Here is a 22,284-nt window from a genome sequence, read left to right on the forward strand (position 1 = left end):
ACCCCTCATCGTGGAATCCATGTACATCACCAAAATGGACCCAAAAGGTCTACTTATGGAGGGTGTCCCTCAAGTCTGGAACAATAGGGTAAAATAAGTAATTTATTATTTTTTTTGTTTTGTTTGTTTATTGTAGATGCCCATGATATCGCTGAGTAAGGAAGAATGCATCCAGGTTATTCTGCTCGTAAGAAAATCGGAGTCGGGAGGTCGCTGAGGAATTTAACAGATTGAATCCGGACAGTACGCCGATAGCACACACCTGTGCCAGCAAACTGGGGGCAAAGTTTAGAGAAACAGGATCCATAAGAAATAAACCACGCAGTGGACATCCACAGATGACAACACAGCCACGACCATCCTCGCTCATTTCACGAAAAGCCCCAAAGTGTCTCTTCGGCAGATTTCCACTGAGACGGGAGTGTTAAAGCAGCATCCACCGCATTCTTCAAACACACAAATTGCATCCTTACAAGCTTCAAGTCCTGCAGAGATTAAGAGCCGATGATCCGGACCGACGAATGGAATTTTGTGAATCAGAGACAGAAAAATGTGCTCACAATGCCAACTTCCCGTCCACCATTGTATTCAGTGATGAAACTGTTTTTATTTTTATTTTTACGCAGATGGTGAGGTGAACCGCCAGAACACCTGCTACTTGTCACAAGACAACCCTCACTGGTTTACTGCATCAAAGGAACATGGTGTCGATCGTGTGATGGTGTGGCATTTTTGAAAGACCGCATCATAGATACTTTATTATGCGACCCCCCGCGCCCCCGGAGGGAGGGAGCGGGATATTGTAATCGTCCGGTTTGTTTGTTTGTCTGTCTGTCTGTTAGCAAGTTTATGGCAAAACGGCTTTAGCAAACACTATCAAATTTAATCCATAGGTGGGCAATGAACCTTGGACGACCCCATTAACTTTTGGGTCCAATTGGATCAAAGGTCAAGGTCATGAAAAGATCAAAATTGTTTTTCGCTCATAATTTCGTCAAAAATGATATGATTTACTTCAAACTAAGCTTATAGTGAACCTTATTTTATTTGTCACTTATAATCCCACCCATTCCTATAGTGAAAAATGCATATTTGTGAAGATCAGTAGGGTCCGAAGTTTTGGGGGTCATGGTAATCGGGTCAAAATAACAAATTTTCCATTAAAACTAAAACTTTACGGGAAAACGGCTGGCTCAAACACTGTCAAATTGTATCCACAGGTGGGTAATGAACCTCGGACGACCCCATTAACTTTTGGGTCCAATTAGGTCAAAGGTCAAAGTCAGGTCACGAAAAGGTGAAAATCGTTTTTCGCTCATAACTTCGTCAATAAATGGGCGGGATTTGTTGTGCCTGGCACCACTTGTTTTTGAAAAGACAGTCACAGGAGACGCCAACTTAGGTATGCTCGACGAGGAAACATTCCCCAATGTCTGGAACCCAGATGGGGATTTCCCAACATGCTTCCAGCAGGATGGCGCTCCTGCCCATTACAGCATCCGCAGAAGAAAGTGGCTTGGCTGCACCTGAAATTCCCTGGTCATTGGATAGGGCCCTGAGGAGTGGCCTGTGAGGAGCCCCCATCTCACCCCGTTGGATTGTTACCTCCTCCACCACCGAGGGTGAAGGAGGTTATGTTTTCACCCCTCTCTGTCTGTGTGCAGGTTTATCTCAAAAAGTTGTGGACGGACCCAGATTAAATTTTGTGGACAGGTTCGGTGTGTGAAAAGGACGAACCGATTAGATTTTGGTGAAGATCCGGATCCAACTACTATAATTTTTAAAGTGGTGGTGGTCATACGGCAGCTTCGCTGCCGGGGTAGCTATCATTTCTTGAAGGGTGACTGTCGCTGATGCAGTGCCCCTCTACCGGTACACACACTGGACTGGTACTCATTTTGCCGACCTCGGAAAGATGACAGGCTGAGTCAACCCCCCTGGTGTATTAATTCAGCGGCCGACGGGGCTTGAACTCAGGACCCTAGGCACCACCCTAACCAACGAGTCAACACCAGGCTGTATTTTTAAAGTTACTAGCATATACCCGTGCTCCGCACGGAGTTGAACGGGTGGATGAAGCATAATAGTTGATGTTATGGGAAGCTGGGGAGGGTGTCATTAGGGATGTGATGCACTATGGCTACCTGTCCTTAGTTTTCTAAAGGACCTCTCTGTAGATGACATTTTGGGTGAGTGTCTTGTTGCTGAATAGTCCTTGTGAGGAATTATTGTCCACTTTGATAAATATATAGGAGTACCCTCTTGCACGTGAAAATGCAACATATAGTTGGCCATGGGAGAACACGGGGGCTGGGAGGTATATTCCGAGTTTATCAAATGTTTGGTCCTGGGATTTGTTTATGGTCATCGAGTATGTGAGTCTGACTGGAAATTGCATCCTCTGCAGTGTGACTGGAAGGTTGGCGTCTGATGGGGCAAGGTTAACATGATATAGGCCTAGCCCGAGACTGAACAGGAGCAGTGGAGGGTGACCGAGAATCAGAATGCAAATTTCAATGAACGCCACTTTTTGGCGCACATCCGACGATCGAACACCGCTTGGACGCTTTAATTTGAAGATCACACATGCAAGACACAACACAGGTAACGATGGCGGTTGATATTGACAATTAATGTAATGAACGGCAGTTGTTTGGGTGCATCCAACAATCGAACACCTCTTTAATGTGAACAGTTAACACGCACGCATTCAAGGTACAGAATCTATTGTCGGACACCGCGCTTTCGAAGAACAAATAAAAAGAAGAGAATACAGGCAATGAAGGGATGACCTCATACCCGTTCCCTGGTCCCCCCGACCTTCAGATTATAGCCTTTGATGTTATCTGGACGGAGGTACATTGCAACTTATTTTCGGGTATTTTTAATATGTACGTTTGATTTCAGACACAAATTAACAGTCGAAGAGGGTGTGTTCAGTCTGAGAAGTATGTTGGATTTAAGACACAAATTGACAGTCGAAGAGGGCGTGTTCAGTCCGGGAAGTACGTTGGATTTCAGACACTAATTGACAGTCTAAGAGGGCGTGTTCAGTCCAGGAAGTACGTTGGATTTCAGATAAAATTGACAGTCCAAGAGGGCGTGTTCAGTCCGGGAAAGAACCAATCGTACATCATGTTGGCAGAGCTGGCGCTCATCGTTCCCCTCCTTCCACGCTGATTTTTAAAACATGACAACCATTGCTGATGTTCTGAGCTATACTATTTATTATCAGTTATGTTTATGTTCAATCTTTGATGCAATGAGGACTTCCTTACTCGAGTTCATATTATTTGGATAGATGGCAGCACTTACCGGACAGCAGTTCAGTGATGGTGACCGAATGGGAATAAATGCGGCCGTCGATGGGTTGAAAATCTTGTTGTAGCCACGTTGTCATCCAATTCCAGCTTAGAAATTTAGCGCATCGTCTTCGTCACATTAAGAAACCCCAGTATATGGGAAATGAGCACATTCCTGCCGGCGGTTTCGGAGGAGAAACGGCAAATTACGCGCAGACGTTAACAGAAATAATATATTTTATTAAATAAATCTTTACTTTAAATTCAATGTTTCTTGTGACATTTTTTGTGTCAAATTCACCTTCTGAGGTAGTCAGCATGTGCAGAAGAGGGTTTTCCATTGCAGATGACGGTCTGTCGATGACAGACGTAATGACGTCAGCGAATGACCAATGATGTCATGACGGAATTACGCCTCTCAGCGGTGACGTCACACGTCGCCATGCAAACGAATGTAAAAATTAGAAAATCACCCAAAATTCCCAAACCTGTCCATGTGGCACGATCTCACATAGCCCATGCTGTTCATTAGACGACAGAGCACCCACCCGCATGCCGAAAGTGGCGACAATCTGTCCGGCAGTTTTGGAGGAGATACGTCAAATTACACGCAGACGTAAACAGAAATAATATATAGATTCTTCACCATTGACAGATAGGGGCCAAAAACGACATACATACAGCAAGATATCTCAAAAATGTATTTGGCCTGATATGTTGTCATGGATCAGGCATTGTGTGGTGGAGGTGTGTGCTCTACCCAGTGCTCTCATAGTTATATCCGGGGTCACTTGAAGACGTTGGTCTACGATGACTGGGTTCCGCTCGCCACGGCGCCACAGGGCGAATCCCCCTTACCTGTGGCTAATATTTTAAACCACCCATTAGCCACTGTGGCCAATCCATGTTTTAGTGGTTTTTTTTTTACCAGTTTTAGACGAATTTTGGGTGATTTTAGCACAGGATTCAACCTTCGTTGAGACGGTCGGGACGGCTGCCATTTTGTATGTTTTGATTATGGGAATCACGCGTGGTTTCGTACAAGCTTATATATATATACTAACTTTAGTAGTTTTAAACTAGTTTCTAGTAAAAAAAATAAAAATTAAAAAAAAATAAAATAAAATCGACCGAAATTACGCATGATTCCCATGATTCTCGTCTCAAAATTTTATTTTCATCTTTTTTTTTCCGGAATGATTTGGCGCTACTCGGCATTACATGCTTCGTTGGGTCAGTGGTTGCCAGGTGAGTTTTGACACAATCAAGTAGTACCTGAAGTAGGACAAGTTTGTTTGGATGAGTGAGTTTGATGGGTGACTTTGGTTGGTTGGATGAATGAAGTTGTTGGGCGAGATTGGTAGGATGAGTGAGTTTGATGTGTGAGATTGGTTGGATGAGTGAAGTTGTTGGGTGAGATTGGTTGTACGAGTGAGTTTGATGTGTGAGATTGGTTGGATGAATGAGTTTGATGGGTGACTTTGGTTGGTTGGATGAGTGAAGTTGATGTGTGAGATTGGTTGGATAAGTGAAGTTGTTGGGCGAGATTGGTTGGATGAGTGAAGGTGTTGGGTGAGATTGGTTGGGTGAGATTGGTTGGATGAGTGAGTTTGATGTGTGAGATTGGTTGGATGAGTGAAGTTGTTGGGCGAGATTGGTTGGATGAGTGAAGGTGTTGGGCGAGATTGGTTGGATGAGTGAAGGTGTTGGGTGAGATTGGTTGGGTGAGATTGGTTGGATGAGTGAGTTTGATGTGTGAGATTGGTTGGATGAGTGAAGTTGTTGGGTGAGATTGGTTGGATGAGAGTTTGATGTGCGAGATTGGTTGGATGAGTGAAGTTGTTGGGTGAGATTGGTTGGATGAGTGAAGTTGTTGGGTGAGATTGGTTGGATGAGTGAGTTTGATGTGTGAGATTGGTTGGATGAGTGAGTTTGATGTGTGAGATTGGTTGGATGAGTGAGTTTGATGTGTGAGATTGGTTGGATGAGTGTGTTTGATGGGAGAGATTGGTTGGATGAGTGTGTTTGATGTGTGAGATTGGTTGGATGAGTGAGTTTGATGTGTGAGATTGGTTGGATGAGTGAGTTTGATGTGTGAGATTGGTTGGATGAGTGAGTTTGATGTGTGAGATTGGTTGGATGAGTGAGTTTGATGTGTGAGATTGGTTGGATGAGTGAAGTTGTTGTGTGAGATTGGTTGGATGAGTGAGTTTGATGTGTGAGATTGGTTGGATGAGTGAGTTTGATGTGTGAGATTGGTTGGATGAGTGAGTTTGATGTGTGAGATTGGTTGGATGAGTTTGATGTGTGAGATTGGTTGGATGAGTGAGTTTGATGTGTGAGATTGGTTGGATGAGTGAGTTTGATGTGTGAGATTGGTTGGATGAGTGAAGTTGTTGGGTGAGATTGGTTGGATGAGTGAGTTTGATGTGTGAGATTGGTTGGATGAGTGAGTTTGATGTGTGAGATTGGTTGGATGAGTGAGTTTGATGTGTGAGATTGGTTGGATGAGTGAGTTTGATGTGTGAGATTGGTTGGATGATTGAGTTTGATGTGTGAGATTGGTTGGATGAGTGAGTTTGATGTGTGAGATTGGTTGGATGAGTGAGTTTGATGTGTGAGATTGGTTGGATGAGTGAGTTTGATGTGTGACATTGGTTGGATGAGTGAGTTTGATGTGTGAGATTGGTTGGATGAGTGAGTTTGATGTGTGACATTGGTTGGATGAGTGAAGTTGTTGGGTGAGATTGGTTGGATGAGTGAAGTTGTTGGGTGAGATTGGTTGGATGAGTGAAGTTGTTGGGTGAGATTGGTTGGATGAGTGAAGTTGTTGGGTGAGATTGGTTGGATGAGTAAAGTTGTTGGGTGAGCTTGGTTGGATCAGTGAGTTTGACTGGCATGAGGGTGGTCCAATCCTAGTCCACAACCACCCCCATCCCCCAGTACCACCGACTAAAGGCACAACGACCATACCCCCCCCCCACACCATCACCACCACCACCACCATCCCTCACAATCACCACCTCCCCTGATGGTCGTTCATTTAACCAATCTCACACGTCAAACTCACTCATCCAACCAACCAATCTGAACAATCCAACTCACCCATCAACCTCACACATCCACATTCAAATTAACTTATTATTTCATATTGCTAAAAAAAAAAAACAACTTTTGAATAAAATATGTGGCTAACTCCTTTCTCCTGTGGCTAATCATTCTAAACCTGGATTAGCCACAGTGGCTAATTCCTTTTGAAAGCCACAGCACACCCAGAGCACACCCAGAGCACACCCAGGAGGAGAAAATTCCGAGTCTGTGGATCCAGAACACCGGTCCTGGGAAGGTCAGGTCGACCGACACGTGCACAGGAACATGGCAAACGGCTCCTCCGCGAAGCAAGTTCAATAACAACCAAACACTCACCCAGGGCGACGGACTTGGCCGAGGGTTCCTGGAGTTTCAAACTGTAGAACAGCATGGACATCGCCCGGCGGGTCTCCTTATCACGGACCTCGGAGATGACCGAACGTAACGTGTACAGGTCTCGAGCCATGGTCTAGTGCCGACAAGAAGAGAGAGAGAGAGAGAGAGAGAGAGAGACAAAGCGACGCAAGAGCTGGACGGCAACAACGTGTGGGAACCGCAACCAGACGAAGCACAGAAAACGTGACCGGGCCCCGTCGGCGCCATTGTCATGGAGAAACGCTAACTCGGGGGTTCAGGGGTCCTCACTCGCTCCAAGCATCAGCGGTACAGTGCACAACAGTACAGTACAGTACAGTGCACTACAGTACAGTACCTGCACGGGAGCGTTTTTCAAAAAAGCCCCGGTGTCCAGCACGAGATGCTCAATCTTTGGCGGCTCCATGTTTTCACCACACAGAAATGACCTCACTTTTTATTTTATTTTTTTACAACTCATCCCTTTTTACCTTCTTCATTATCTCCCTCGTACTGTCCCTTGAGGGTCACAATTATAGTTGTACAAACAGCGGAGGAAGAGGTGGAAAAAAAAATAAAAAAATTTCCAAATCTCTGACTCTATCACGAACTACTCCATCATGGCCGACACCAACTGCGTACTCCTCTTATTCATCGTCGGTTCCAGGGTGGCTCCACATCAGGGGGCTCCACGTGAATCGCTTGACATTGTGCAGTCGTAAATCACAAGTGTAAATGAGTTGAATGTTGTGTTAAGGGGGTTTAAGTACCTTCGCCACCGAACACTGGTGAACGGAGGTTATGTTTGCCACACGCTATCTGTTTGTCTGTGAGCAGCACACATCTCAAAAAGTTATCTGGACGAGTTGGTTAAGCTACAAGAACAAGCCGATTCAATTTTAGTTCAGGTCCGAATCCAGATCCGGCCTTTCGGTGGGAAACAAAACCTAAACGAATCACCTTGGTGGAGGTAATCTAGTTACCCTCGCCGAAGGAGAAGGCATTGTGTGTGGGTTTGTCTGTTAATCACCTTCAGGTCACAATTTTAAATCGATCTTCACGAAGCTTCTTCACCACTTGGTGAATAAGTTTATCACAAGCAAGAAGCCTGTTGTTTTTCGGGTCAAAAGGTCAACAACTAAGGTGGTATTTCTAAAATCCTCAATTTTTATCCGATCGACTTGAAATTCGAAGAGGATTTACATATCAGGTCTCTGATTTCAAATAGCCAATGGTTTTTGAGGTTTTTTTTTTGTATACCAGGTCGAGGCTCATATGAGAGACAACACACAACGCACAGCAAGGGGGCATGAGATAAGAGGGGCATGGAAAGGACAAAACAGTGGGGAACAGAGACATTAGGAGATCTGGGAAAGGGAGAGGGATGGGGCGGGGAATATGGGGAATACAAGATGGACACTACAGGGACTTTCAAGAAGGAAGGCAGGGAAATTGAAGGAGCTGGGTTTGGGGTGGATTAACTGGGGTAGAAAAGATTGAGGATGATAAGAGGAGGTGGTGAACAGCTGTTTTGAAGGCCTGGAGGGAATAATGGGATTGAAGAGAGTGAGGGAGTTTATTCCAAAGGTGGGAAAAAAGAGGGATGAAAGAGTGAAGGTGAGCAGTGATTTTGGTAGTTTTACCACAAGAGGGTTGTTGGTGGATCTTGAGCGCCCTGCGGAAATATGGTGGGGACAAATCACAGACAGAGCAGGGGGGGCGAGACTGGAGAGGAGACGGTAGAAGACAGAAAGACCACCGATCTGCCTGCGGTGAGAGAGTGAGAGGCCCAAAGATTCAGCCTCATCATGGAAGATAACAATGATCGAAATGCCCTGGTTTCCACAGCGTGAAGCTGAGAAAGGTGGGAGGCAGGAGCACGAACCCAGAGGGGAGAGCAGTACTCCATCAGGCTGCGGACAGGAGCTCAGGTTTAAGGAAGGACTTTGCACGACGGAGGATTCCCAGTCTGCGACTGGCTTTGGAGGCGAGGTGTGAAATGTGGCTTTCCCAGGAAAGATCATGGCAGATAGTGAGACCCAGAAGCTTGAATGAAAGGACTTCTTCCAGAGGATTGTTGAGAAAGTGGATTGTGGGGGGGGGGGGGGGTAAGGGTTTTTTTAAAACAGTCCTTTCGGAGAGACATAGTGAGAGTGTAAGATTTGTCTGGATTGAAAGACATGTTCCACGTGTTGGACCAGTTTGTGATTTTACCCAGATCTGCAGTGAGCGAAGACAGACGGTAAGGTAGAGGGTGGAGTCATCAACAAAGAGATAAATAGGATTTTCCAGAGAGTTCGAGAGATCCATATTGTTTTGTTTTTTAAAAAAAATTTAAACTTCAAAAATCTTCTTTGAATGCCTGAACAGATCGAGGCAAAACTTTACACATACGACTGCCTCTCCATAAGGAACAGGTTCACAAATATGTCGTCATAGCTCACATAGTTTGGCAGCCACATTGGATTTACCCTGAAACATAGAAAAATCTTCTTCTCCAAAATGGCTGGACAGATCGAGGGGAAATTTCACACAAATATTCCCCAAGGCATGCGTGTACAGGGTTGTTCAAGAATAATTGATATGTCACATGGTTTAGAAACCATATTGGATTTCAGAAAAATATTAAATAATGCTTTCTCTGGATCTGCTTAACCAACTGATTTGAAACTTGCACTTGCAACATCATGTGAAGGTTCAAATCCAGACCCCCCTCCCCCTCCCCTCAGGTGAGGCAATGGACAAAAACAAACAAACAAAACAAAAAAACACCCAATGCATTCTCCACCATGAATCTTTGAGGCATCGACTCTAACAGTGGCACATCGGAGGACTAGATTCACATGGCGGTCACACCGTGACCCATGAACCTTCACATTTTACTCTCATCTTTAATGAGGTCAGTAAAGAGGAACAAGCAAATCAGTTTATTACATATTCCCAAAATGAAATAAAACAGCAAGAGAAAGATCAAAACATTTCATCCTTTAACAAATAGAGTTACTCATTAGTTTAAAACTGTGCCACGGTGCCCCACTGTTGGGCACAAGGTACAGCAAAGCGAGATCAAAATGCATCACGGTGTGGAAAAATCGTCTCAACACGCATCCTAATAAAACTGCATTGTTGATACATTCACAGCAACGCTTTAAAATTTAAATCAACCACGATTTGATATCAAAATTGCACATCGGTGTGGCAGAAACACGCACAGCCACTCAGCCTGCACCGCCAGGATCGGAACAACCGACACGTTAGTGGAACACTAGAGGATTCAAGTTTTGGTGATTTTTCACAGTGTGAGGATGCAAGGAGGCAGGAGGAGAGTCACCGAGTAACAGGATGTCACACAGACCCCCCCCCCCCATGCTTGCATTGACTGGTGAAGATGTACGTTCAACACTGCTGAGTATCGGAAGATGAAAAAAAAAAAACCTATCCCATGTCTGTTGTAAATATTTATTTTTAAAGGAAATACGATGGTAAGAACCAAATTTTAAATACATCATTTTAGCATTGTAGTCATGAGGTCAAAGCCGAGGAAGCGGTCCCACGAGTGGGTCAGGCTTGATCTGTGTCGCTTTTTGTTAAGGTTCCAAAGCATGGAAGGATCATGGATGAGATGAAGACAGTCGGCTTGCAAGGCAATTGGTCTGACAGTGGCAAATGAAAGAAAAGAGCAGCTGTTGAAAAAAAAATAAGAACTATTGCAATTGAAAGAAAGGGAAGAGGGGTGTGAGTAGGCCAGGGCAAAGAAGAAGAAGAAGAAGAAGAAGAATACGAAGAAGAATAAGAATAAGAATAAGAATAAGAATAAGAATAAGAATAAGAATAAGAATAAGAAGAAGAGGGGGGGAAGAATCATAATGCCAATTCTATATTTGCTCAATCCTCCCACGAAGAGCTGCAAGTTGACGTGAGATTTCTTGAGGCAAGTCCTTATTCACCTGCTGGGTCAGGTAAGTACCTAGATCCTCGACTTCCTGACGCCAGAAATCCTTTGGTATCGAGAGGAGCTGGGGCATATCTGGTGGGACACTTAGGCCAGACAGGTTGATGGCATCGGGCAAGGGGACGTAGCCCACAGGAGTTGCAATTACACCATCCTCTTCATCGTCGACCTCGTCTGATCGATTGAAGATCCATTCGAGTACGCGCGAGTTCTCTCCGAAGCCCGGCCAAAGAAAGTTCCCCTGACCGTCACGTCGGAACCAGTTGACATGAAAGATCTTTGGCAGTTGAGCAGGTGTGCGTCGAGACATGGAGAGCCAGTGGGACAGGTAATCCCCAAAGTTGTAACCGAAGAAGGGGCGCATTGCAAAAGGGTCATGCATAACCTGCTTACCTGCATAGGAAGGGAATGAAAGACAGAGAGAGAGGGGTCTCACTAAGCTTCCACACAACAACCCATAAGGGGAAGTAATGCAACCCCTACATATTCGGCATCTGTCTTGGACACACAGCAAAGGGTGGGAGTGAACAGGCGTACCCTTGTGTTCCGCAGCTGCCGTAGACTCCGAGCGCATTCCAGCACCAATGAAAACGCCGTGCTGCCAGTCGTATGACTGGTACACTAGGGGCACACCTGGAGAAGAGAAATGATAAACAACAAATGAAGTCATTAGGATTGCTTTGAAGTATTGTCGAAAACTCAAATCCATCAAGTCTTTGGTGACTGCAAAGCATGTTCAGCAGGAAGGCAAGACCGATTAAAAATTGGATTCACCATGAGGTCGACGCCCCCCGAAGATTATGGCATCAATAGGAACGCCACGCGCACTCTCCCACTGAGGGTCTATCGAGGGGCATTGCGAGGCTGGTACGCAGAAGCGAGAGTTTGGGTGAGCTGCTGGAGTTTTGTCTCCTTGGGTAGGGAAGGAACAGGGATTCAGGCCATAGATCGAGTCAAGGATTTAGGAGAGCAAAGGTTGGAGTCGATTGATGAAAGAAGCAATTGTGACGAGTTCTTGGGGATGATCTTCATAGTGGAGGAAGAGAAAGAGGAGATGAAAGAGGTCAAACAAAAAGAAGACCCCAAGGTCAGGAGACAGAAAACAACAATAGGAAGAGTACCAGGTGACCACGGTTCATTGAGCCACGATGTGATGGAGACTTCAGGGGGCACATCCTCTCCGATGCCCTCCCAATATACTCCTCCATCACTCCTCTCTGCCACGTTGGTGAACAAGGTATTGGTGTGGATAGTGCGCATTGCATTGGGGTTGGTCTTTAAGGAGGTGCCCGGTGCAACACCAAAGAATCCTGCCTCGGGATTGATTGCACGAAGGCGGCCTAAGGAATCCCCAGAGAAAAAGGGAGGAAATGTGGGGAAATTTTGATTGAGAAAAATAAAAACGGAACAACCATTTGCCTAAATCCAAGTAACAAACAGCAGCAACACCCACTCAACAATTACGCACCCTCATCATCAAACCTCATCCACGCAATGTCATCACCAACGCACTCGATCTTCCAACCAGGCAGTGATGGAGTCATCATGGCTAGGTTGGTTTTCCCACAGGCGCTGGGGAACGCGGCTGCCATGTACTTCTTCCGGCCAACAGGGTTTGTAACACCCACGATCTGAACAGGGAGAGGGGTAGTGATTACATTCGGGGTTGCAATGGAAAAAAAAAATAACTCAAGTAAGGGAGGATGGAGGGGAAATGGGGAGAATAATAAATCTATCAAGTACTGTACGCACGACAGCAAGAGTATGTCGAACAAGTAATACAATGCGAGTACGTCTGTTAAGTATGTACGACAATGTGATGGTGGATAAACAGCTATTAAATTAATAGATGGGTGGATGGGGGGGGGGCATTCGTGGAGATGAACGAGTAAAGGGCAGCACAATAAGATGATGATTATCTTTATAATAAAGCAGGAGTATCCATTTGTCTCTATATGTCTGTCCCCGAACTACTCCCTCAGTTTTGGGGCAAGCCCCGCCAAACTTTCTGTGGAACTATTTGGGGTCCCCGCAGGTGTCCCCGCAGGTGGCCAGGTGGTTTCATAAATTTCTCAATGCAATGATGATTTTGAGTTTCCACCTGTACAAGACCAACGTCTCAGCCTCTGCCTCTCAACATACATGTCAACACATTCACCGGTTCAGCATTTACCACATGTGGAAACATTCGCTGGTTCAGTAAACAATCGTCATTGTAATCAGACTCATAATCGTCATCAAAGATGCATTGATTTTACACGGTATTACTTCCATAGTTTTGGGGCCAGCCGAACCAGATTTCCCATGCACTTCTGAGGTCCCTGCGCATCACGCCTCGATTAACATCGGTGCCCGAGGATTTCAGGCTGGGGGCCCTTCATCTTGAGGAGGGGGGAGGGCTCAAACTTTAGCTTTATTCACCATTTATCAGCTAACTGTAATGCTAGAAGTACGTTAGCAACCTTAAGCTGGCGACATTTCATGGAAATACCTTTGTATTTCCGCCCTATTTGTGTACGTGATAATTGGATGGCCTCTGAGCATGCACTGCATTTGTTAAATGTAGATTGTATAGTGAAGCATTTCCTCGCCATCGGTGGTTAATATTGTTATGGTTGTGGAAATTCACAGAACACCATTCAGGTTTCCCAGAGATCAGTTATGTCGATAAGCGAGTGTTCAGATTAGATTTCCCCACCGATGTCTAAAGGGGATTATTCGTGTAACCGGGCTGTGATCTTTGAAGTAGGATTATTCTTTTGCTATCTTTATTTTTGAACAACCGCATCCGCATCTCAACAACCACAACCGCATCTCAACAACCACGCCATCCCCACCACAGCGCCAACCACGACATCTCCTCAAACGAACAACATCGCCTCACCTTCATCTCCATTGCGCCGCCATCTTTTCGCCAACCACGGCGAATCCCAACGAACAGCATCTCCGTGACAGACGCGGGGACTCCCTTGTTGGGGCGGGAGCCGATGATTTCCACAACGTCCGCGCACGTTCGCGTTTCATGACGAGGTCGGATCAAAATGCCAGAAGGGGCAAGCCAGCGGGGGGGGGGGGTGAAAGGTTGAAGGTAAAAGAGCAAACTCACCCCCCGGACTCCATAAAAAGGCACGCTGGAACGCCAAGCGGGCAGTCTGTCTGGAGTCGAGCTGGAGTCGGGGTGGAGAGCGCCAAGGTTTGAGTCCAATGGAGGGCAGTCGGGGTCGTCGGAGTGCAGCGAAGCCTGGAGCGCAGCCAAGCCTGCAGTACCGTGCCGAACTGTGGGTCGGTGGAGACGGCCGGAGAGAAGTCACCAGGCAGCTACAGAATGGTCTGAGCAAACGCCGAGGAACGGGCGGGCTCGTAAAAGAGCATCAACTCTTGAAAGAGAAAAGGCCCGTTCGTTCCTCTGAGGCGTCGTCGGATAGGCCCGATCGACCAGGCCGCACGGCAGGGCCTGGGCCAACCGAGTCACGGTTATACCAACTGCCGTGTTGACGGAACATCGAGGGTCGCCCAGCGAGTCACCACGAGGGTGGCAAGTAACCAGCACAGTCTCACGGAGCTCCTTCGGTCTCCACAGTTCCGTGAACATTAAAGGCCTACGGGCCCTGTTCTTACCCTTTCCTTTCCTGGGGTTTTCAAGAAAGTGGTGGCACCTTGTCCATAAGTCGGATTGTGGTTAAGTGATTGTGTACATAATAAATAGATACGGCTGCAGGTCTTTGGTTTGCTCGTGTCTTGTCCCTACCCCCATTCGTTGCATTCATTACATTGCATACGCGCTTGTACATATCTGCATTGCTTCATCGACTGCATACGTGACAAATAAATGTCATTGTTAGAATGTTCACCTGCTCGTTGCGTCCTCTTCCTCCATTGAGCTGCCGTAATTGCGTTCAGAATAAATAGCTGGTTGTTAATACCGATAAGCTAATCGGGTCCAACGGGGCTTGGCGATAATACACCGCTCGGCAAATCGCAAACGGTGCGAGCTGCTTAAGCGGCTCGTTTCCAAGCAGGTCCCGTTGAGGTACAATCTCTCAGTCGTCTGTTCGCGTGAATAATTAGGTAAATCGACCATTCGGCAATCGGACCCTGTAGCACAGGTAGAGTATTGATAAGGTTGTGGTGTGCTTAAAAGCACATCCGAAGCTGGATTTCGGCGTTGATCCGAAAGCTGCAACTAGGATTGCCACGGTCGGTGGGCGCATGCGGCCGCGAATTAGCTAAAAGCGGTCGGCCGCATGCCAGAGTGGTGGAGATCCACAACAATGTTACTGATGAGCACCATTAAGGTGTTGAAGGACTGAAGTTTCATTCACAAAACAACTTCGCTCTCCCACTTGTCGCATCGTCCCCAATCTCTGGAGAGTTCCATCATTCCTCATCCTTCCCCTCTTCCCCTCCCCCCCCCACCCATTTTCAGTTTTTACTGACTCCTTCACAATGAGCAGTAGCCCTCATAATATAGGGAAGTACTAAATGTGTGATAACCCAGCTAACGCCGAACACACCAACTTTGGGCCAATGTCAGCACCAACGTGAGGCCGACTCGATTTTGTCCGGCGGGCCGACGTCCCACCATCTGCTAGTGACGTCATCGCTTTTAGCAAACTAGATGGTACTCATCGAATATTTACCCTGCGCAGTCTTGAGTAGGACTTGGTGTGAGCAGGGATGCCGAGAGGGAAGGTGTGGGGCAGGTGGGGTAACTACCCCAGGGCTCAGGATAATTGGGGCTCATAATCATTCCCTCAATTTTTTTCTGGTTTCACATAACGATTGTGTTGATGAAACATCAGGGGTAACTTCATTTTGTGTCTCCCTCCAAGCCACTTGGGGTGATTCCCCGACATGCCATGTTGCCATGTACAGTGACACCCTCCCTGGTAAAATAAACTACTGTGGGAAAAATTTACAAAATGACGTAAATGAACACAGGAGTGTTGGCCATACCCCATCCGGATGAAGTGTGGTCAACGAAACTGCATCTCGGATTAAGTGAATAACATCCCAATTTCCCTTAAGTACAGCATGTGGTTGACAAAAATACGGAAACCTCCGTATCTATCTATAATTACAGCGGTGTGTGTGGTGTGTGTGTGTGTGTGTGTGTGTCTGAGACCGCTGTTTCTCGACAACCACTGGTCCGATCTAATTGAAACTTGCCAGGTATATTGCTGGGGACCTGAGGATGTACCTTTTAAGGTTTGATATTAATCGGACAAGTGGTTCCCAAGTTATGGCCATTTATTTACCAACCAAGGAAAGGACACGTTGCTGCATAGGCTGGTACGCGGCCGGCCGACGATGACGTCATGTGCCGTGCCGGTTACGATGTGGATCGATCGGTGCCTTAGTTACCGTAGCGTACGAGTGGCAATGGTCAATGGCAGCGAATGTTATGGCAAGCAAAAACAGGGAGGTAAACTTGATTTTAATTAACTCTGTGTGTGTAAGTATCACAGCAGTTGTTACTTCAATGCAAGTGATAATTCGTGGAATGCATGTGAACATTCTGTACGGGCACGCACCACTTCCAGATAGTGATCTTCTTCTTTCGGCTGCTCCCGTTAGGGGTCGCCACAGCGGATCATCCGTTATGATCCGCATAATGATTTGGCACAGGTTTTACGCCGAATGCCCTTCCAAGAGGAAACCCTAGTCGCCTCTTATGACACATGGATATGGTACACCTATTCTAACCGGGGCATACACCGGCCCAGTACACTGGTACTCACTTCACCGACCTCGGAAGGATGACAGGCTGAGTCAACCTCCTGGTGTGTATTGATTCAAGCGGCCAACGGGGTTTGAACTCAGGACCTTTTGGATCCCAAGCCACTACCCTAACCACTACACAAACACCAGGCTACTTCCGGATAGTGATGACTTACTGTATTCTAATAATTTCTCGATTTCTTATGCGCATTTATAGATAAACACAATGCCCTAATCCAGTCTTCGTTTACGAGAGCGAAGGAACGGCCTATGTAATTGTTTCTGGCTGGTGGTTTGAAAGTTTTTTTTGGGGGGGGCGGGGGGGTTGCACATACGGGCACGCACGTACGGGCACACAAGAGCGAAGGAACGACCTGTGTGGTTGTTGTTTCTGGCTCGTGGTCTGAAAGTTTATTTTTTTTGTTTTTTTTTTGTTTTTTTTTGCACGTATGGCCACGCACTAGTAGATAAAAATAAATAAATAAATAACAACTTTGAAGAGGTCTGGATGAAAGGGGCACTACACTTAGTATTGCCTCGGGGACCATTCTGGCTCCTGGCAGCCCTGGGGCACGAGCCAACTCTTCTGGCAGCAAATTTGTAATTACACCGATCTACACGTCCTCGGGTAAATGTGTCCAAAACATACCTTCAAAATTTCCTTTGTACGCTCGATATCAAATGGTCATGTAACATGTGGTTTAAATGTCCTCCGTTGAACAGTTTTCGATGTACTCCCTTCACAAAATGCAGGCATATACGTACGTACGTACGTACATATGTTCTACGTTCCACGTACGTGACCGATTGCTTCGTGAGCATGGGCCAACAAGCAATTGCAAACGCTGCCCTGATGTTGGCAAATCGACGTCATCTTTACAACCAATTGCTTTTACTTTTACAAACGTTTTACATCGTCCAGCTGAAACGGGTATACTTTGTCACTAAACAAGCATGTAGTTATTTTAATATCTAGAACTTGAGATTTCATCATGAATTATGTCCATTTTATTGTGTAATTATTTCCCAGTTTGTTGTCATGACATCCCAGAGAGGTTGTTTTTAACTATGGATGGATCAGGATGTCTGTCCCATCCATAGAATGTAACACCTTCCTCGTATTAATTCCAACGGCAGAAGAAACCCAACTTCCCCTCAAATATCATCCGATAACATGTCTACCAACAACATACAAACTTCTGACAGGATTTATCACAGAAATGATGAACCACCACCTAATGTAATCGGTATTTCAATAGATTTGGCTTTTATTTGAAATTAGGAATTATTTTGTCAAGAGAAGGGGGGAATGGAGAAGGGGGGCCTTTACAGATGTAGTGTCCATGACCCTCGAGTGTCTAAATCCAGGCCAGCCTCACGAGTCCTCAAGTGGGTGGGGCTTTTCATAAAATTTCTCTGAACTTTATTTTTTTTTTGAGATTCTGGGCTCCCACCCACGCAGAGCACGGCTACCTCGCAAATAATTGGAGCACATACCTCCATCAGGGTGTACAGTTTACATTTTCTATCCCACTGATACACCGGATCTGCATACGGACCTGAACCAGGATCTAATTGGCTTGTTCTTGTCACATACCCAACCTATCTGCCTAGTTTTGTCATAACTCATCCACAACTTTTTGAAATATGCTAGATATCATTTTTGGCCCCGTCTTAATGGTGAAGAATCACAGTAAAGAATAACATATCGTATCCAGATCTGGATCTTCACCAAAAATTGAACAAATTCTTCCTCGTCACACACCCAACCTGTCCACCAAGTTTCGTCCGAATCAGTCCACAACTTTTTGAGATACCCTGCTCACAGACAGACAAACAGACATGGGTGAAAACATAACCTCTGTCCACTTCGATGGCAGAGGTAACTAGAAAGTTCATAAAACACTCTGCCCCACGCAGTCTCGAGAAAAAGGACGCGGCAGGAAGGGTCTTTTCAACTCTTGCTTTGCATTTCCGAGAACGATCTGTATTTCCTAAGATTCGCCATTTTGTCTGAATCTCGTTATTCCCAAACTTGGAGAGCACGAGCGGAAAATTTTGTCCAAGTACTGCTAAACGCAAGGTTTTAGAAAGTGCCAAGGAGGTGATTTGTGTTGTGCAGTGTTCAGGTATATAAACCAATGAAAATAAATAAAGATTTTAAAGGTTGTATTAATAAAATAAATAAATTAATTACATTTTTCGATAGTTTCCCGCTGTTGATGCACCTTCTTTTACACCATGTTATCCAACACGTTACATTAGTTATTTGTGCCTGTTGTTTGTGTCCTTTATGACATCCCTAAAAACAGTAAGTTTCCTGTTTGAAATTATTTTCAATTTTGTTTCAATTGCAGACAGGCAGACAGGCAGACAATAAAAAACGGGAAGGGTGGATGGGGATCCAGGAAAACTACCAGCATATGCTCAGCCAGCCAGCCTTCGTCACGAGCGATGCGAGATGCAATGCGCAGTGCGAAGCATTTCTTGCCAAGGAGGGAGTTCCCACCGTAGCCACTGCCAAAGGACACAATTTCACGCCGGGCCGGGAGGTGTGCGATTAGCGTCCTTTCAGGGTCGCAGGCCCAGCCATTGACCAGTGGCTCTGCAAGGTCAGGGTTCACATTCAGCACAAAAACGTTTTGTTTACATTTCAATCGTCAAAATAAAAGATCGACGTGATGCGAAATTTGAAACACCGAGGCTGACCAGTGAGTGGTAAAGGCTGTCCCACAGAGTGCAGGCACTTGACGAATGGCTTGCCCGCAAGGGCGTCCAATACAGCCGTTCCCATACGGGTCATGGTGCGCATGCTGGCGACCACGTACGGCGAGTCAGTGAGCTGCACCCCAAAGCGAGCCAGGGGCGAGCGTAGAGGACCCATGCTGAAAGGGATCACATACATGGTGCGTCCTGGGAATACAGTGAGTATTGACAAAAGGAAGGAAGGGAGGAGGATATATTTAAGAGGACAAAATGATAAAGGATCAGGGGACAGCTTTTCACTTTATGGAAGCTTATTCACTCTGACCTTCCATGCATCCAGGAAAGCGGTCCTGAAAAGCCTTTTCAAAGTCGCTCTCCGACATCCATCGGCCGAGTTGGCTCGGAACACCGGTACTTGTCTGAGGTACAGCGTCCTGCTCACTCGCTGTCACCAGAACAGTACGGCTTTCCACCCTCGCAACGTCTCGTGGGTCCGTCCGTGCCAACCAACTACCAATTACAAAAGTGATGAAACATTGAATAGTTTATTGGGTTAAGTAAAACCAATGAAAGCAAGAACAGCTCAGTGCATCATGCAAGGAATGAAATGAAAGAGGTCATGGGTGGATAGTTACCAGTTATGGTACTTTTTTAGAGGCCTGAGCACACCCTGTTCCTGCATCAGCGCCAGCAGGGTAGCATTCTCACTTTCAGAGCCATTGCACACATGCACAGAATCTGGGCGACAGAGTCGTGTGCTGGCCGCCACAAACTCGGCCAGCTCCAAGTTGGGCAGTCTCGAGGAGAGCACGTTTTGCAGGCCCCGCCGTGGTACTACCAAGCCTCCGCATCGCCTAATCCAGGAAGGTGGGACAGAAAAGAGGTGGGGGGGGGGAGAAAGGAGATAAGCAAGGCAGAAAGGTTGAGGTGACAGTGATAGAAGTTTTTTCTTTATTCTGATAAGAGTATATCGAGAATTTAGAATTTTTCTTCTTTTGCCAAGAGAAGCTTCTTAATCCACACCCTACCTCCTTACCCAACCCCCCCCCCTACTCTACTCTTCAGGAAAAAGAAGTGAGGCAATGGCATCAGCTTCAGGCTATGTGGTGATGAATGGCTTTTCCACGAGGAATAGTCTGGGATCTCGCTCCGCCTTCCAAACACTCTGCCTGGGGCACACCAGGCCACGTTCATTACTGGATTTGTGACTTCCTCCCTCCGCACAGTCAGCACGTTGCCATCAATGAAACCCTGTCCTCTCCCAAGTAGAGGTTGGAGGTCCCCAAGATAATGTGTTGGGCCCAGTGTTATTTCTAATCTATCAAAACCACCTCTCCGATGCTCCGGAAAAACTCTTCTTTTTTTGCAGATGATGATCCCCTATTCCACCAACAGGTAGACAGCAGCTGCATCACTCTCTGCTGATATGGAATCGATTAGATATTGGTCTGATAAATGTGACCTGTCGATCAATCCTAGAAAATCTCTCAGTCTCACCTTGTCGCTCACAAAAGATCATCACTCTAACACATCTATTTCCATAATGAGCCACGAGAGGACATTCAATCTCTTGAACCATTAGGCCTCACCATGAGTGAAGACCTCTTTCTTCAGTGTTGCTCACAAAACAAAGCTGGTTCAGAAAGCCAGCCACAGGCTTGCCATCCTCCATCATTCCAAGTCTTTCCTTGAAACCAGAACTGGTTTTAAAAAAATTAAAATAAAAAAAAAACAATTTAAACTTCAAAAGGAAGAAGGATGCCATGAGTGGCAGTGTGGTGTACGAACACGTCGCCCGATACTGGGATTCGCGGGTTCAAATCTTTTAAACCGGTTGTCCTGATGGTTAAGTATGCTCGCAAAGGCTACGACAGAAAAAATAATTAATTCAGAGGCCGTTTTTACATTTAAAACTTTGTATGGCAGCACCATTTGATGTCTCCTGATCAACTTGGACAGAAGAACAAGAAGAACAAGAACAATAACAACAAGAAGAAGCAAAAAAGTTATTTGTTGGTTTTCAAAACCATCCATCGAGTTGCAGTGAAAAACAACAGCGGTTGCCAAGTTCGGGTCACAAAATCAACCCTGACCCGCAAGCCGCAGCTGGCCGGAGATAATGAAAAATTGACATCAACCATGGCGAAAGTTCACAAATGTAGGGAGGCTTCAGAAATATCAGCAAACCTTGTACATTGTGCAGGCTCTGTTTGGTCATGGATGTGCTGCCTTCACCTTTACCCTACTGTCTGTCCTCATTTGTCTTTTCCCTCCCCTTAACACACCCCCACCAAACAACGCCCCTCACAAACAGGAAGCTATCATTGCAGGGCTCGAGTTGAAACAGCAGGCATGCTATTCTGACTGCAGGGCTCACTCATCCTCCCCAACCGTAACTTTTTTTTTTTTTTTCTTTCTCTTGCACACAATAACATTTTAAAAAAGGGCTTTAATGCCTGTGAAATGTGGTCGAAGCTCTTGCAATTTCCAAAACTAAAGGGTCAATGGAAGACACGGTGCCATGGTGCTGCGAGATGACCCCTTTGGTTTTCAGTACCTGCTGTGATCAGATGTTGGGGTCGACCAACAGATGGATCTTAACTCATCTTGTCCTATTGGCATCCCTTACATTGATCCAAATTAAAGAAGTCGGTCACTGCTGCCCCCTGCGACTAGAATCAGTGCGTCAGGCTGGGAAGCGAACACCAAGTACATCAGTAAGTAGGTTTATACTATACCTATCCTCAGAGGTGGGGAGTAGGGGGTGGGAAGAGGTGTCGAGGGAGGTGGGGTGAGAAGGAAACCAAATAGGTCGCAGGCTTCACCGACTTGGAATTCTAGATGTTATTGATGGATCAATCTCCAGTGAGGTTCAACTTGCACCATAACCACAACGACGAACCACCAAGTAGAACAACGTATGTGCATGGTGGTGGTGCGGTTGGAGACAAATCAAAATAGACCAATTACTGCACCGTGGTCCCAAGGAAGCCAGACATCACACACACAATTATATTTGAAGTTATAACGTTCACTTATAAGCAATTTACTGATTTCTCAACTGCCTGGATCATCACCTGATCACCGTTTTTCATCGAGGTTTCGATCCTTTCAACCCAGAACATCTCCAAACAGAGGATCCACAACCCCGGTCACCGA

General features: G+C 46.0%; 2 protein-coding genes across 7 annotated transcripts in view; both read right to left on the bottom strand.

The window, feature by feature from the left end:
* Nucleotides 1-7,324, bottom strand: part of NOB1 (NIN1 (RPN12) binding protein 1 homolog) — a 41,381-nt gene extending 34,057 nt beyond the window's left edge. The window contains exons 1-3 of one of the 3 annotated variants that reach the window (XR_015051622.1): nucleotides 3,791-6,721; nucleotides 3,604-3,656; nucleotides 3,398-3,477 (exon numbers count right to left, since the gene is read on the bottom strand). Coding sequence is in view for 2 of the 3 variants with exons in the window: in XM_085856677.1 (XP_085712803.1) it covers nucleotides 6,729-6,861; nucleotides 7,105-7,173 (202 nt within the window). In the remaining variant the exon portion in view is untranslated. The other 2 variants (XM_085856677.1, XM_085856678.1) reach the window with 2 other exon arrangements.
* A 2,334-nt stretch (nucleotides 7,325-9,658) lies between these two features.
* The window catches only part of LOC147011526 (phosphoenolpyruvate carboxykinase, cytosolic [GTP]-like), a 29,346-nt gene continuing 16,720 nt past the window's right edge, over nucleotides 9,659-22,284 (bottom strand). For 3 of the 4 annotated variants that reach the window (XM_085858221.1, XM_085858222.1, XM_085858223.1), the window contains 9 exons: nucleotides 19,761-19,979; nucleotides 19,451-19,635; nucleotides 19,129-19,332; nucleotides 18,837-19,024; nucleotides 12,167-12,329; nucleotides 11,820-12,038; nucleotides 11,473-11,610; nucleotides 11,236-11,331; nucleotides 9,659-11,091 (listed from right to left, as the gene is read on the bottom strand). In XM_085858221.1, coding sequence (XP_085714347.1) covers nucleotides 10,622-11,091; nucleotides 11,236-11,331; nucleotides 11,473-11,610; nucleotides 11,820-12,038; nucleotides 12,167-12,329; nucleotides 18,837-19,024; nucleotides 19,129-19,332; nucleotides 19,451-19,635; nucleotides 19,761-19,979 — 1,882 coding nt within the window. In that variant the 3' untranslated portion in view covers nucleotides 9,659-10,621. The remainder of the gene's footprint in view (nucleotides 11,092-11,235; nucleotides 11,332-11,472; nucleotides 11,611-11,819; nucleotides 12,039-12,166; nucleotides 12,330-18,836; nucleotides 19,025-19,128; nucleotides 19,333-19,450; nucleotides 19,636-19,760; nucleotides 19,980-22,284) is intronic. The other variant, XM_085858224.1, reaches the window with a different exon arrangement.

Source organism: Eptatretus burgeri, chromosome 15 (genome assembly GCF_056783735.1).
Source record: "Eptatretus burgeri isolate ZD-2024b chromosome 15, Ebu_testis_v1, whole genome shotgun sequence".
Lineage (NCBI taxonomy): Eukaryota > Metazoa > Chordata > Myxini > Myxiniformes > Myxinidae > Eptatretus > Eptatretus burgeri.